Raw genomic sequence first — 14692 nt, forward strand, 5'->3', positions numbered from 1 at the left:
GGGCCTAGACAGCGAGAAGCTGTCCCTTGCCTGGGCCTCAAAAAGCTGGACAGACAATAATTTGGGGCAGGTATACTCTTCTTCCCCAGAACTGGAAAAACAGAACGTGAGACGTGTCACAATGAGGTGTGAAAAGCAGGGAGAAGACCGAGGTCTCCAGCTCGTGGAACCACACGGCCTCTCTAATGAGAGAGCCAGCCCTGCCCCTTCATGGCACCCACACGCACCTATCTGACCACACGTGCCACAGCACGCGTGCTAACGGGACAGCGCAATGTCACTCCAAATTCAAGTCAGTCAACGATGTGATGTGAGTTCAGCAGGCTGCTCAGCTCCAGGGCTCCCGGCCTCCCAGCAGCACTCGACTCTTACCAGAATGCCTCTGTCTCCCTCCCCACCCACCTATCCAGCCCCAGCTGCACATCGCACCTCCCCAGCTGGGTGCGGGTGAACCCGGGGCACCCTGCTGTGTGGCTACCGCTAGGCCCCCCTCTGGAGCCCCCCACTCCAGTTCAGACCCTCCAGAGCAGACACCCCCGCGGGAATTTGGACTTACTGTGCTCCTCCAGCCCGTGGATCATGTCGAATTTATAGATTTCTTTGGCATAGTACTCCGACTCGGTGTTTTCCTGAGTGCAGTCGTCTCCCCTCTCCCCGTGCACCTCTTCCAGCAGCTCTCGGGTGCTGTTGTAAAGGTCCAGGACCTGGGTGGGGATGTTGGCCAACACCGATGGATCGGGGGGACTGGTGAGCCTGAGTTTGCTCAAGATCTGTCCCCTAATGGCTTCCACCCGCTTCCTCTTGATGTGGTCGAAGTCCAAGGTGGTGCAAGTGGACATGGAGAGACTGACCGTGGCAAAGTTCAGCAGGGCCAGGACCACCAGAGCCCTTTGCAAGTGCATCTTCATGCGTGAGCAGGGGAGAGAGGCCCGGGGGCTGCGAGGCCTGGTGAGGAGGAGACCCCAGCAGACGTGCAGAAGGAGGGAGGAAAACCAGGCGGCCTCCCTAGATCCCGAAGACTGAGGCTTGGCAAGAAGGTGCATGAACTCACTGCACTGCAAGAGCTTCAGGACTTCCAGGAAGCGCTGGCAACCCTGAGCACGAAGAAGCCGACTGTGTGCCTTGAAGCTCTGGGTTTCTTCTCCATGTGTCTAAACAGGTTCTGCTGGGCTCTGACTCCCAGCAGGCCAGGTGGAGGGCAAGCAGAGGGCTGGGAGGGGTGGCAAGGCAGCTGGGAGTGGGAAGGGAGCTGGAGTTTTTCCTTAGGTAAAAATAAATAGAGCAGATATCTGATATTGCCAAACGGCCGCTTGGCGATGGGGAGAAAGTGGGTATTTTAAAGAAGGAGCAGAAGGACCATGGCTGGGTCCCCAAATCAAAATCCTTGCCTTGCCCTGAAGGAGAATAAGAAAAGAGGATGGAAAAGAAAAGAAAAAAAAAAAATCTAAAAAAAAAAAAAAAAAAAAAAAAGATCACCAGTGAGTAGGTGGGGAGAGGCAGGGCTAGGCCGCTGCTGGCCCAGCTAAAGATGGGGGCAGCACAGGACACACTTGTCTCTCGGGCACACCATTCATGCTTTCTCTTTTGTTTACACTTCCCCGGGGGCTTTCTAAATGACTCTGTTCACGCTGCCTCTCATCTTCATTGGCTGGGATGTGGGCTTATGTGCAATTGGAAGGCGGGGGGGGGACAGCCCCTGGAGAGCAGCCCCAATAATCCACTTGGTCGCCCAGGTCACCAGCACCTCGGCTTGTCTTCTGCCTCGGCCATTGCTTCTGTTCCCTGCTTCTCTTTAAAAGATACAAAAGAAAAGAAAAAGAAAATAGAAGCCAGTTCACTGCATGCCTCCTCCGGAGAGCTGTTATTCCTTCTTTCTCATGCTGCTTCCCCTATCTCTCGCCTCTCTTGCTCATTCCCTTGGACTTGGCTTTCTGGTTCCCTCCCTTTCTCTCCCTCCAGCTTCCCTCTCTCTCCCTCTCCCTCTCCCTCAAGCTCCTCTCCCTCTCTCACACACACTCACATGCACACACACTGCTTTCTCTATTTCTCTCCGCTGAAATTTTATACCTCCCTCCCATGACGTTTCTGGCCCGGGGCGGGGGGGGGCGAGGGGAGGTGGGGGGGAGGTGGGGGGAGGGGTGGGGGAGGGACCAGCGCACGCAGCCTCTTTTGCGGCACGATTTTAATGTTTTAAACAGGCACAGGAAAAGACGAGCCCATTTGAAAAATACTTCGCGAGTCCTCTCGATCGACGTGGTAACTGAACTTTTTTTACCCTTTTGGAGTCACTCCTGCTACACGTTGACTGTTTTTCTGGAAAGTTACTCCGATGAATCCCCTCCCTCCTTCTACCCCAACTCCTTCGCCCTCTCGCCAGCTGTCAGTCCGTCCTCTCCTCGGCGCGTCTCTGCTCCCTCCCAGGCCCCCCGTCCAGGCCGCCCCCCGGGCCTGGCGGGACACTGGGCAGGGGCGGCCGTGCCCACCCTCGGTGGGGCTGACGCCCGGCCTGGGAGCGGGGTTGGAACTGGGTTCGGCCCCGCGGCGATCCTGGCCCCGATTCTTCATTGACAAGATTGGAGTCGGGTGGCTGGAAGCTTGGAGATGCTCCAGGGGCATTGAAAAATGGTGGCGTTTTCCGGCAGATCGAGGGTGCCCTCTGGCGAGGCGAGGCCGCCAGTGAAGGAGGCTCCGCGGGTCGGAGCCGGGAAGGCCGGGAGGGCCGGGGAGGGGTGGGGGTGGGGGGATGAGGCTGGGGGCCTGGGGAGAAGGGGCCGCGAAAGAGGGCGAGGAAAACAAGACCGAGTGCCCTGGGGAACAGCCTCCCTCTCGGCCCGACGTGCGTACAAGTGCACTTCTCCCTTCCCGGAGTCCCGCTCTGCAGCCCCTCTCGCAGAAATGTCCTCCAGATGTTCGCGGCCTTCCTCCCCGCCGAGGGTTCCGCGCGGAGCTGCGCCAGCCAGCGCAGAGTCAGCAGTTGGCCCGAGCCCATTTCCCAGATGGGTGAGGGGAGGTTTTTCTCTCCGCTTTCGTTCCTTGTCTCAGCCTAAGCTTCTAGGTCTTTTCCCATCAAAAGCTTAGGGGGGGCAAGCCACCATGCCCGAGCCCGTCCCCAGGATTGTCTCTGAATTGATCACTTTCCTGGGACTCAGCGCCGCTCCCTGCCACCCCATCCCACCTCGCCCTAGCCTTCCTGACCCTTCCTGCGAGGTCTGGTTCCTGCCCCTGGCTCGTAGGCCACTAACTGAAGGGAGATTCTCTGCATCCCCAGGGCCCTGGTTGATCAGTTTAAGTTGAGGACAGTGAGGCATAGACCCATTTAAGAGGCTACACTGCTTGTGAGTGGTGGAGGTGATATTTAACAAGGGCTCTCTGGTTTGGAAGACATTATTTTTATTTGCATAAAACATGAGGAATCCTAGGTGTAGAAAGCTTAAGGTAACTTGCTTTTGAATTACTTTTAGGTCATAGAGTCAGTGGGTGTCAACACTGAGATTTGGACCCAGGCAATCTATTGCCAGAGTCTATGCATTTAACTACTGTGCTCTACTGCCTCTGGAATTCAGCTATCATTTGAGAAATATTTTTGACGGCTACTATATGCCAGGCACTGTTCTAGGCTCTGTAGATGCAACAGTGAACAAAGCAAACAAAACCATTCTCTTATGGACTTTACATCTAGAAGTGGAGGTAGGGCCGTGGGAAATGCAATAAATGAACTAAATATGTAAATAATGTAGTATGATAAAAGGTAAGTGCCATGGTGGAAAATAAAGCAGGGAAAGAGGAGACAGAGTGCCTAGGCTGGGGGGACGTTGCAATTTAAAATCAGAGAAGGCCCTACTGAGACCTTTAAGTAAATACTTGTAAAATGGGAGGGAAAATTATTAAAGTGATGTCCTTCTGGACCCCACCTGTACCAAATCAGAGTCTACAGGGACGGGGTACTGACACATGTATTTTTAACAAACTTCATGTTACTGGGTGCCAGTAACATGCACCAGAGAAAAATACTTCAGTAAGATCTGGCGATTCAGGTGCCCAGCAAGGTTTGGAAAGCCCTACTCCAGGGCTTCTTTCTGCCCAGAATGTGCACCCTTTGCTTTCAGGAATTTGGGGAAGAAGTGGGAGTGGAGACTTGGAAATTAGCTCTAAAATAGTGGTGGTGTGGCTATGAGCAGTGGAAGGAAAATAGAAATGGAGTCGGTATTGCTAAGAGCTCTCTAAAATGGAACCAGAGGCCATTGAGGAAGTGTGAATTATGTGAGTCTCAGCCTGGATAAAATCTGATCTTTTGACCACTTATTGTCCTAATGAAGGCATTCAGAAGATCTGCCAGAAACTCAAGATACTTATCAGACCCCTACCTTATAATAACTCGTGACAGCCTATCTACTGATCAGACCCTTACTCTAAAATAACTCGTGATTCCTTAATGACAAATATTTCCTTTCTCGTGTCAGAGTACAGCCTTGTGGCTTTTGCCTTTGTAAGCCCCTGACCCTTTCTCTTCCCTGGAACACTCTTTTGACTTTACCAGAATCTGTGTCTCCTGAATTGCAATTCTTAAGACACCCCCCCCCAATAAAGCTCTTTATTCTTTGCAGCCTCGATATTGATTATTGTTCAAAAGAGATCACAAGAAATGGAATAATCCAAAGATTAATCCCTTCCTCCTCATCTGGTGCCAAGGATGAAGGGAACAAGGGCTTCACTGGAGCCTATATTTCATCCATCTTGGGTTTTTGACAGTGAATGTTTCTTCAGGTTAAAATCTAGCAGGGTATTATTCTCACTGAGAATCAGAGTTTGTGAGTGAAAGATTTTAGGGGTAATCTCTAAGAGCCACTACAAGGGAGGAAGCTGAGGTCCAGAGAGGGCTCTGCCTGGCTACACAGGTAGTTAGCAGCAGAGCTAGGATGAGGCTTCAACTCTTCTGACATCCAGGCAGTACTGCTGTTGTCACAGGCATGCTAACACATGGCCCTACCCAGTAAACATGTATGGATAAATGGTTGGACTGAATAATTTACAAGGCATTTAAGAAATCCTGCATTCCTGTTTTAGAGTCATTAATCCCACTTCCAAGTCTTCGCTTTTAAGAGGTAGCCATCTAAGCCTTACCCCAGGCATGGTGTTGGGGACATTGTTCACTTTCAGGGTCATGAGCCCATCTTCTGGGGTCCCGGCTGGGGGTCCTCAGTACTAGGGACTGGTCAGTGGCATTGACGTGGGGATCTTACATGGAGAGTCAATGAAGACTCAACTCGCTTGTCCCATTAGACTGGGAATTTGGGGGCCGTCTTCCTCTGCTGGCCCAGGAGACTGGCTGGCACCCAATAACATGAGCCAGAGAAAAATTCTTCAGTAAGATCTGGTGTTAGAAAGGCACCTGGCTCTGCTGCATAACACTCAGGTGATTTTCCTCAAGGCACTGCTCTGTACCTGAGTGTCTTCGATTGTTGAATAGAGGTCCTGCTCCTGCTCACTTCATGGGGTCTTGAAGGGATTATTTGTACTTTTGAAAGTTATTAATACACAGGTTATTGATGTGTTGCTTCAGCGGCTCTGTATTCCTGAAGGCAGAGATTATGTATATTGCACTTTTCATTATAAACCATTTATTGGCACCTGACCCCCTGTGTGCCTGTTTCTTCATCTGTCCATTGGAGACAATACAACTTATCTTGCTTCCCACACAAGGTTGTCACGCCCTTCCCATGAGCTAATAACTGTGAAGGTCCTCTGTACATTGCAAAGAGCTTTACAAATGGAAGGCATCAGAAAAGTTACTACTGTTACTAGCTGTACTTTGCCCTTGACAACTTATGTATTTGAACAGAGCTACAGACGTAGGCAGTTTCTAAAGGCTAAAATTTTTCACTGTCCCACAGGAGCACCCTTATCATGATTTAATATCTGGAGATTTTTTTCCAGAAGTCAAAAAAGGCAGGTTTAGGATAGGTTTGGTTTAAATTGGAGGTTGGCACATAGACTCCAGGCACTATGCGGCGGACCCTTTAAGTATTGGGATGGAAGGGCGGAGCCGTCGTCAGGGACGCGACTGGGCCGCTGGGTTTCCAGGACGTGACGTCAGGCGGCCGCCGAGATGGAGGACGTGCTGGACCTAGGCGAGGAGCGGCGTCGTGGCTCGGCCATCTCCGTGAGGACCGACTCGGGGGGCTTGGGGCCAGGAATTGGCGGGTGGGGAGGAGTGACCCCGCCGGCCCCGGCTTCCCTGAGCCCCCTCGGCCCGTCCTGTCCCTGGTGGCCGGAGCGGGCCGGCTCTGAGCCTTGCGGGGGTGAGGCCGGGGAGGAGGCGGCCTCCCTCGCCCCGCCCCTGAGGCAGCGGTGAGCTCCTCCGCTGCTGGCCTATGGTTTGCTTTCTTTAAAATCCTCAAAAGAGTGGAAAATAGATCCTACCGCCGCCGGCCTCTGGGACCGGTGGGAAATTTCCCAGCTTTTCTCCGCTTTCTGGAGCTCCAAGTGTCAACTCCCCTAGAATGGACAGATCTGAGAGTGACTGGAGGGGCCCTGGCCAGAGTGACGCCTGCACCCATGCTAGTGCTTTTCCCTTGGGACATCTCATGGCAGAAGTTGATGTAAAAACCGTACTGTTTTATGCATGGAAGGAAGGAAGGCGTTAGACAGGGAGGTCCTTTCTTGTCACTAATCCCCATGGGGAGGTGGGCGTTACCTCAGGTTTATAGTTAAGGAAATAAAGATTTATAACGCAAGGGAGTGGCTAGGTGCTCGGGGGACCCAGAGGTCAGAGGGCATATAAAGCTGTTGCATGAGTTAAAAAAAAGTCAACCTCCAGGAACCTCGATTTCCTTATGTCTAGAATGGAGATGTTAATGTCTACTTCAAGGAGTTGCAGTGAAGATGAAACGAGACATGCGTGGAGAGCATTTAACACAGTGGCTGGCATGTGCTAAGTTATTAGAAGAGGTTAGCGACTGTTGCTTCTGAGGCTGTGATTTACCCAAGCTTATATATAAATAAGCTGAGCTAGATTCAAGACCCAAGTTCAGTGTGTATGTGTGTGTGTGTGTGTGTGTTTTAACTCCAACACAGCCTCATCAAGCCTTTTTACCTTTAAAATTATCGAAGATGACAGTCACTAAAAGATTGACCCACAGGGCAGGTCTTTAGTTTCTGCTGTGGAATCTCTACATGTTTTGAAGTGCCCTAGTAACATCGGAGATCCTCTAAGTAATTAGAGGGGAGATACGAGGATTGGGAGCAAATTGTTCTAGGAAGAAGCAGGTTGCTTGACTGACCAAGGAGAATATTATGTCACCAAGCCTTTCTGACATATGAACTTTTTTAGTACCGGGGGATGTGAATGTAGTTATTCATTCATTCTTTCAGCAGGTATTTATTGAGCCCCTTCTGTGTGTCAGGCATTGATTGTCCTAGGTGCTCGGGATATACCAGTGAAAAAAACGAAGTCCCTGCCCTCGTGGGGCTTACATTTCAGTGGCAGAAGATGAACAATAAACAGACTATAGATTTAAAACGTATAAAACCAGGTAGTAAAGTAGGTTTTCTGCCCGTCATTCCTGTGGATTTATACAGGGTCTTCAAAAAGTTTAAAACCTTAAAATACTTGACAATTATTAGAGAAACCGTCTACAAGCAGCATTTAAAGACAAGATCCTTGAATTTTTGCTCGAGCACAATCGCTGCATGTAGTATGCCGTATTCAGAAACCCACTGTTATGATAAATGGAAAAGGGCAGCCATAGGTGAAGGAGTGCAGTTGTCTGTCTTGGGAAGAAAACGAGCTGCTTATTGTCAGAAAGATTGTTTCTGTCATCCCTGAAACCTAAATGATTGATTAGAATTTGACATGTAAATCCTACATAAGGGTTTTTATGCAGGTCTCATGTAACCGCTCTCAGTTTATTGGTGCAGTCAGGTCTTAGAACATCTTAAAGAAATTCCAGCAGGGCATAGTGGAAGGAACTCAGGATTTGAAGGCAGAAGAAGATTTAGCTCTTAGATTTATCTGCCACTTAATTGCTTTCCTGGGTCTCAGTTTCCTCATTTGTAAAATGGCCTGAATCCCAGTCACTGTTACTGTGAAATCAAATGAAGCTACATCAAATGAGATCTAAAAGTGCTTACATTAATGCTGTTATTTTTTTTTAAAGAAAAATATAAACATTTCACCACCCACTAGTCTGCCCAAAGAATGTTTTGTGTACGTGCTGGGAGGCATTTGAGACACAGAGCCTCCACCCCAGCAGGGCTTTGGGAAACGCGTGCAGATGGTTCATTTGATGACTCAGAATTTGAAGTGGTCTGATGTCCAAAGCTAATGTCTCAAGATTCTTGTAAGATCTTTCCTTTAATGACCGTAAGCGCAAATCCAAGTAGTGTACACGTCAAAGCAAATGCTATCTGTATTTCTCTGGTTTCAGTTACCATGGAATTCCTTTCCCCCCCAAATGCCTTTTGGATAACTATTGTCATGCGAAGCTGCAGCTTTGAAATTAGGCCTTCATAAAATCCCGCATAGGAACAAGGAAGCCTTGACCACACTCTTCCTGGGCTATGGCGTGAGGTCCCTGCCCCCTCTAGAGGAATTTCTAGCTGTATTTCTTTGGGTAGAAAAGGTCTATGGCCATTAAAAGAAAACACTGTGATCAGTACATGAATTTCCTGCTCTACTGTATAGAACTGACCATGAGCACTTTGTTTTAAGGGTTTGGAGCCTTTTCTAAGTATATACTCAAGTTGCTCAAATCCCATCCTCCACCATGTCATCATAAATCCAGTCCTTGCTTACCTTGGCAGGATTGTCTTCCTCATAGTGGCTCAAAGACGTTTGGGTCAGCAATGCCCCTCATCTCTCCTTACAGGGAGCCAAGATGGGGCGCCGAGCTCAACAGGAGTCAGCTCAAGCCGGGAATCATCTCACTGGCAAGAATTCCTCTTCGACTCTGACTGCAGAGGTGAGTGTTAAAAAATTCTGAAGAAATGCACTCTAAGAGTTAGCGATTACTCAGTGAGCAAGGATTTGGTAGTTCATATTTTTTTCTCCTTCTTCTCTTTAATGTCAGCCTTCCTCCTATCTTGATTTGGGAATTCCCTTCCTCGGCATTTGTCCTATTCGCAAGAAGTGAAAGAGGAACTTTTTTCTTTTGATGCCAGAGTAGTTTCTGTCATTGCTTTATATTCCCAGTGAAGAAGTTTTGTACGTTAACTGAAGCAAGGGACTGGGAGGTTTCAAAATCCAGCCAAAATCCAGGTTTTTATTCCTGCCAGATAAACGTCAGGGAGGCATGCTGGTGACGTAAAGTTGGATTACACAACTGGACATTTGCTCTTGGTGGTGACCTGCGCTTTCTACAGTTTTCAGGCAGGACGGGGATCCGTACTGGCCTTACTTTCCTGGAGACTTTTCCAAGTGGCCTGGAATCGTGGGAATTTATCCAGCCTCTTTGCAGAGGGTGGGTCATCTTGATGAGCATTGCTTTTAATGCCAGGGCACTATTTTCAGCAGTTTACTCAGAACTTCTTTTCACCCTCCTCTGCCCTTTTGAAAAAACTCTGCCCTTTTCAAGAGCTGGCTTCAGGGTAATCCTCGCTGTCAGCTCTTCCTAACTTCTCCAGGCCGATTTAGGGCTGCTACTTCTCAGTTCTCATAGTACCTGTTATAGAACCTCTCACATTATGCACCAATTTTCTTTTTATGTGCCTGGCCCACTAGACAGTGAGTTTCTGGGCAACAGGCAACCTGGCTTCTCAGTTGCCCAGCTCATTGGCCTACAGTAGGTTTATAACAGATGAGGGCATCTCTGCTGGGAGGCCTTATGGGCCAGGCAGGTGCCTGAGTACAGCATGCTGGGGACAAGATACAGACACACTTGACTTCCATATCACATAGGTAGGAATATCCTTCACTTTCATCAGAAATAAGATACCCACCATGTCTTTTAAGTGTTCCACATGGACCTTTCAGGTTATCTTTCATTTTCTCACTGATTGTAGAAATATGGGTACAGAGACTCATTCCTCCTCTCAGGTAACAGCCATGCCAACACAGAAAAGCTGGCGACTGAAGCTTGGCCTCATTGCCTGAAGACGGTAGGGAGAGACTGTGGGGGGATTGTGGGAAAACCAGAGGCCACATGTACCCTCCAAAGGGTAACCACTATCTAGCCACAGCCAGCTGATGCTGTAGGGAATATAGGTCCAGTACTGCCAGCTCTTCTGATTTTCCAAGAGATGGCAGTCTAAAATTTTATGTGAAAGCAACACGTTTTTAGAAGTTAGCGACTAATTATAAAACTTAAGTCACCATATGGGCTAGATTAGGCCTGAGGGTTGTCAGTCTGTGACTTGGACCATTGCACCTCCATTATAGAGCTTATTACATTGTATTCTAATTATTTATGTGCCTGGCTCCCTCAGAAGATGTGAGCTTTTGGAAGGCAACAGTTGTGTTTCACCTTTGTCTCCCTTTGTTTATCACAGTGCCTGGCACAGAGCAGGCATGCCATTGACACTGCAGAGGGTGAGGGGGTGAAGTACATAGTGTGTGATGAGGGGCTCTTAGAAGCTGAATAAGAGGGTTACAGGGTCAGGGGTGGCAGACTGTGGCACATTGGAGACACAGTTAAGGGGGTATAATGGAGGGAGATAGTGAAAGAAGATATACTAGACCCAACCCTGGATCTCAAGGAGCTTGAACTGCAATGGATTGGCAAGCCAATGACTGGATCAGTGGAAGTATACTCTTGGCCTTTGGAGGATCCGTCCCAACACCAGATCATTAATTCATTTATTTAACAAGTATTTATTGAAGCTTACTGTGTGTCAGGCACCATTTTAGGGGGTTGGCATATTTCAGTGAACAAGAGCCAAATCCCCTGCCTTAATGGAACTTATATTTGTGTGATCACTGGCAGTCACAAAGGCTAATTACAAGACTACCCAGTTGTGAAGGAGGTTATAGCCACCTTAGTGGTGAGGTGAGTGAGTCTGAGATGGGCCGGGATGTCCTGATGGCCTTGAAGCCTCTGTGGCGCCCACACCAAATCAGCTACCAAGCTGGGGTCAGTAGCCATGGTTCACCTACCCGTCCCCTTCCCCTCGGCTCAGGGGAGAGGCAGTACTGTGAGCACCTAACTCCAGAGTCGCAGACTGTGATGAACCTGTCAGGGTTTCAGCCTTTCTAGAATACCTACTTATTTCTGCAGAGGCATGTACCTTTTTTGGCCCCATCTGGGCCTTAGTATTTTTTTCTGGGAGATGACGAAAAGTCATTCTGGGGACTTCCCTGGTGGCACAGTGGTTAAGAATCCACCTGCCAATGCAGGGGACACAGGTTCGAGCCCTCTGGGAAGATCCCACATGCCGCGGAGCAACTAAGCCCGTGCGCCACAACTACTGAGCCTGCACTCTAGAGCCCGCATGCCACAACTACTGAGCCCACATGCCACAACTACTGAGCCCGCGAGCCTAGAGCCCATGCTCCGCAACAAGAGAAGCCACCACAATAAGAAGCCCACGCACCGCAGTGAAGAGTAGCCCCCGCTCTCGCAACTAGAGAAAGCCCGCGTGCAGCGGCGAAGACCCAATGCAGCCAAAAATAAATAAATTTATTTTAAAAAAAGAAGAAAGAAAAAAGAAAAGTCATTCTGTTCTTCACCCAGCTGGTGCCTCTGACAGCAAAATGCCAGTCAGAATTCCAGGATTCCTTCTCTCCCTGAATTGAGGTTTAAAGCAGCGTGGGCAGCCTCCCCTGGGGCCAGATGCACACTGTGCTGTGTGGGCCTTTTTGGCTGTTTCTTTCTAAGATTAGATTCTAAGACTTATGTGTGTGTGCCCATTTACATTCCAGTTCTGAATGTATTACTTGATATATTTATTTTTGTCCTTTCACTGACTATATTCTAGGATGAAGTTATTCATGAAAACGTAAATATGGTACCTGGGGGCTGTCAGACATACTGGAGTTACTTTAGAGTTATATAGGAATTAGTTCAAGCAAATGATGATTTTAAAGCGAGCTGGCGGGATGGGGAGCCCCGTGGAGGAAGCAGACAGAGCAGCTTCCAGGTGTGCTGGAATAGAGGGAATGCAGGCTTGGCATCTGAAAACCAGGGCTTGAGCCTGGGCTCTGCTAATTGCCTGGATCTTGAACAACTCCACTAATCTCTCTAATCCTCCATTTCATTATCTGTCAAACAGTGGTGACAATACTACCAAGTTGATGTGAGGATTAAGTGAGATACATGTTTAAAAGCACTTTAGTAAACTGAAAGGCACCGTACAAATGTTCATTCATTCAGTAAGCAGTGAACAAGAGAATATTTGAATGGAGCTTTGCTCTTGTTATTAAAGGGCCGCACAGAAGGAGGATGTGAGCCTGGGTCTCTTTTAGAAGCGATTTGGAAGTCTCTCCAAGGGTTGCTGCTCATTTCTCCACAGGCTGACTAGTAGTGATCTGAAGCAGGTTTTGTGCTTCCAGATGCAGCGGGCATTCCTCCTGAAGGGTGGGTAAGAGCACAGGCCTTGCGGTTAAGACAGCCCTGGGCTGAAATCCTGGCCCTGCCACATGTTAGCTCTATGGCTCAGCAAGTTACTTAACCTCTTCAAGCCTCAGTTTCCTCATTGATAAAACAGGGTTAGTATTACATACTTGATAGGGTGGCCAGAAAGAAAAAACAAGATAACAGGTATAAAGAAAGCCCTTAACCCAGTCTGACCCATAAGTGCTCAGTATATAATTGCTAACCATTATTGTCTCTCCAGAGCTCGGGTGTTCTGTTATTGTGCCTTAACCCTCTCTACGGTTAAAAACTGGTGGCCTTCAGACTGAACTTCGCCTACAACCATGTCTTCTTTGATCTGTACAAAATTAAACATTTTTTAAAACTTGGTTGTTATCATTTCTAAATTAGGAAAATTTACGCGAAAATCCAGATTTGGGGCTCCTCTTTGAAACCAGAAGTTCTGGCACAGCGGGAATGCTGGGCTGGCATCCCCACATGGCAGCAGTTGGCTGCAGCTGAGAATGGTGCTTGTGTACGCTTGGCCTGCCCTGTCCAGCTCACCGCCTGCCCTGTCCAGCTCACCATTTCTTACTTGAATACACCTGGTCAGATTTACTCACATCTGATCTACCTGGCTCCTGTTGCCATTCAAGTTAAAACTCCTGCTCTTAGGATGGATTGATTTTTCAGGTATCCTTATCGGTATTGAATTTGGCTATATGCATCAGAAACTCAGCCCCAGGGCTTGGAGCAGGCAGGAGTGATTTTTCTCACAGCAAGAAGTCCAGTGGAGGGCAGGGCTGGTGCGGTCACTGGAGAAGGTCCTGCATTACCCTCACCCTGTCTAGACACCTGCTCTGCCATCTGGAACTTGTAACTTGTTCTCATGGTTGCTGACATGATGGCTGGTTGTTCCCCAGGGATCCAATCTGTATTTTAGGTGAGGAGAGGGGGAAGAGTGGAAGAGTTCAGGGTTCATGTCAACGAAGTATGTCCCTTCTTATCAGGAAAATGATAGCCAGAGACCTCACCAAGTAGACTTCTAGTTACATGTCATTGGTCAGAACTGGGTCTTAAAACCACCTTAAATTTCAAGGGCGTTCTCAGCTGGGCACGTTGCCACACCCATCACATTGGGGTTTTGGGGTTAAGGAGAAGAGGAATGACTGTTGAGTAGGCGGTTTGCGATTGACATATCAATTTAAAAAAAATAGAATTTATACAGAGTTTGTTTTTTGTTTTTTTTTTTTCTTGTAGGCTTGGGTATAAAAGGAAAGAATTATTTTTAGTAGCAAAAAAAATAAAAATAAAAAATCCACATTCCTCTCCCGTTTTCTAATTTGGGGTTGTGTAGAGTTCAGTGAAAATGTGTATGCCCTCAAGTTCCAAGACATCTGATGCAGTTGCCTGTGTCAAATCTTGCCTCCATCTTTTCCTTCTTCCTGATTTCTCTGTAACCCCTCGGGGCTTTCTGCCTGTAGGATACCTGTGGCTCAGCCCAGGTAATTAGACTGTTCCTCCCTCTCTGAAAGAAGAGGAAAGGTCTCTTTATTGCTTGGTCAATCTGTAAATTTTCAAATAATTTCAAAGAATTTACCTGCCTAATCATACTGATTAACCAGAAAGATGGACTCTTCCTGTAGTTTCACTAGCTCAGAGTTGATTAGCATCAGGCCTGCTTCTTTCAGGTTGTTGTGAAGGTCAAATTAGGTAATGCACATAAAGTTGCCAGCACACAGGCACCTCTCAAGAAATGGTAACTACTAAGAAAGTTTATGACTGCATCCCTCTGCTTTTTTGTGGGTTTTTTTTTTTTTTTTTTTTTACCACCTGTTACAAATCAGGCTTGGATCCCTAGATGCATAGTTCAGTTAGCAGTTCAGGTTGGCATTACAGTTATGGAGACTAACTGGTGCCATGATGAGCGTCTTCACATCTGCAGTGAATAACTTTTTCTGGGCAGAGCAGCTCTGAGAATTAAACTGGATTTCTATGCCTGAGCTTTCACCTTCTGTCATTCAAATGATGCTTCTCCTATACAACCTCAAGAAAAGACCTGGACGCTTTCTACCATTAAGTTACACTACCATACGCTGAAGTTGGGAAAAAGGAATCTCAGGGCAAAACCTCTCAGGACTGGCCTGTTTTTTGTTTTTCTTTTTTGGGGCTGCCCCACGTGGCTT

General features: G+C 48.0%; 2 protein-coding genes across 3 annotated transcripts in view; one reads left to right on the forward strand and one right to left on the reverse strand.

Annotated features, from left to right (window-relative positions):
* The window catches only part of TGFB3 (transforming growth factor beta 3), a 28067-nt gene extending 19185 nt beyond the window's left edge, over positions 1–8882 (reverse strand). The window contains exons 1-2 of one of the 2 annotated variants that reach the window (XM_082617961.1): positions 8795–8882; positions 557–1790 (exon numbers count right to left, since the gene is read on the reverse strand). In XM_082617961.1, the coding sequence (XP_082474087.1) occupies positions 557–1043 (487 nt within the window). In that variant the 5' untranslated portion in view covers positions 1044–1790; positions 8795–8882. The remainder of the gene's footprint in view (positions 1–556; positions 1791–8794) is intronic. The other variant, XM_082617962.1, reaches the window with a different exon arrangement.
* IFT43 (intraflagellar transport 43) overlaps positions 6090–14692 on the forward strand; it is an 89350-nt gene continuing 80747 nt past the window's right edge. The window contains exons 1-2 of the mRNA XM_082617963.1: positions 6090–6160; positions 8868–8960. Of these exons, the coding sequence (XP_082474089.1) occupies positions 6107–6160; positions 8868–8960 (147 nt within the window). The 5' untranslated portion in view covers positions 6090–6106. The remainder of the gene's footprint in view (positions 6161–8867; positions 8961–14692) is intronic.

This window comes from Mesoplodon mirus (assembly GCF_964341445.2).
Source record: "Mesoplodon mirus genome assembly, chromosome: 4".
Taxonomy (NCBI): domain Eukaryota; kingdom Metazoa; phylum Chordata; class Mammalia; order Artiodactyla; family Ziphiidae; genus Mesoplodon; species Mesoplodon mirus.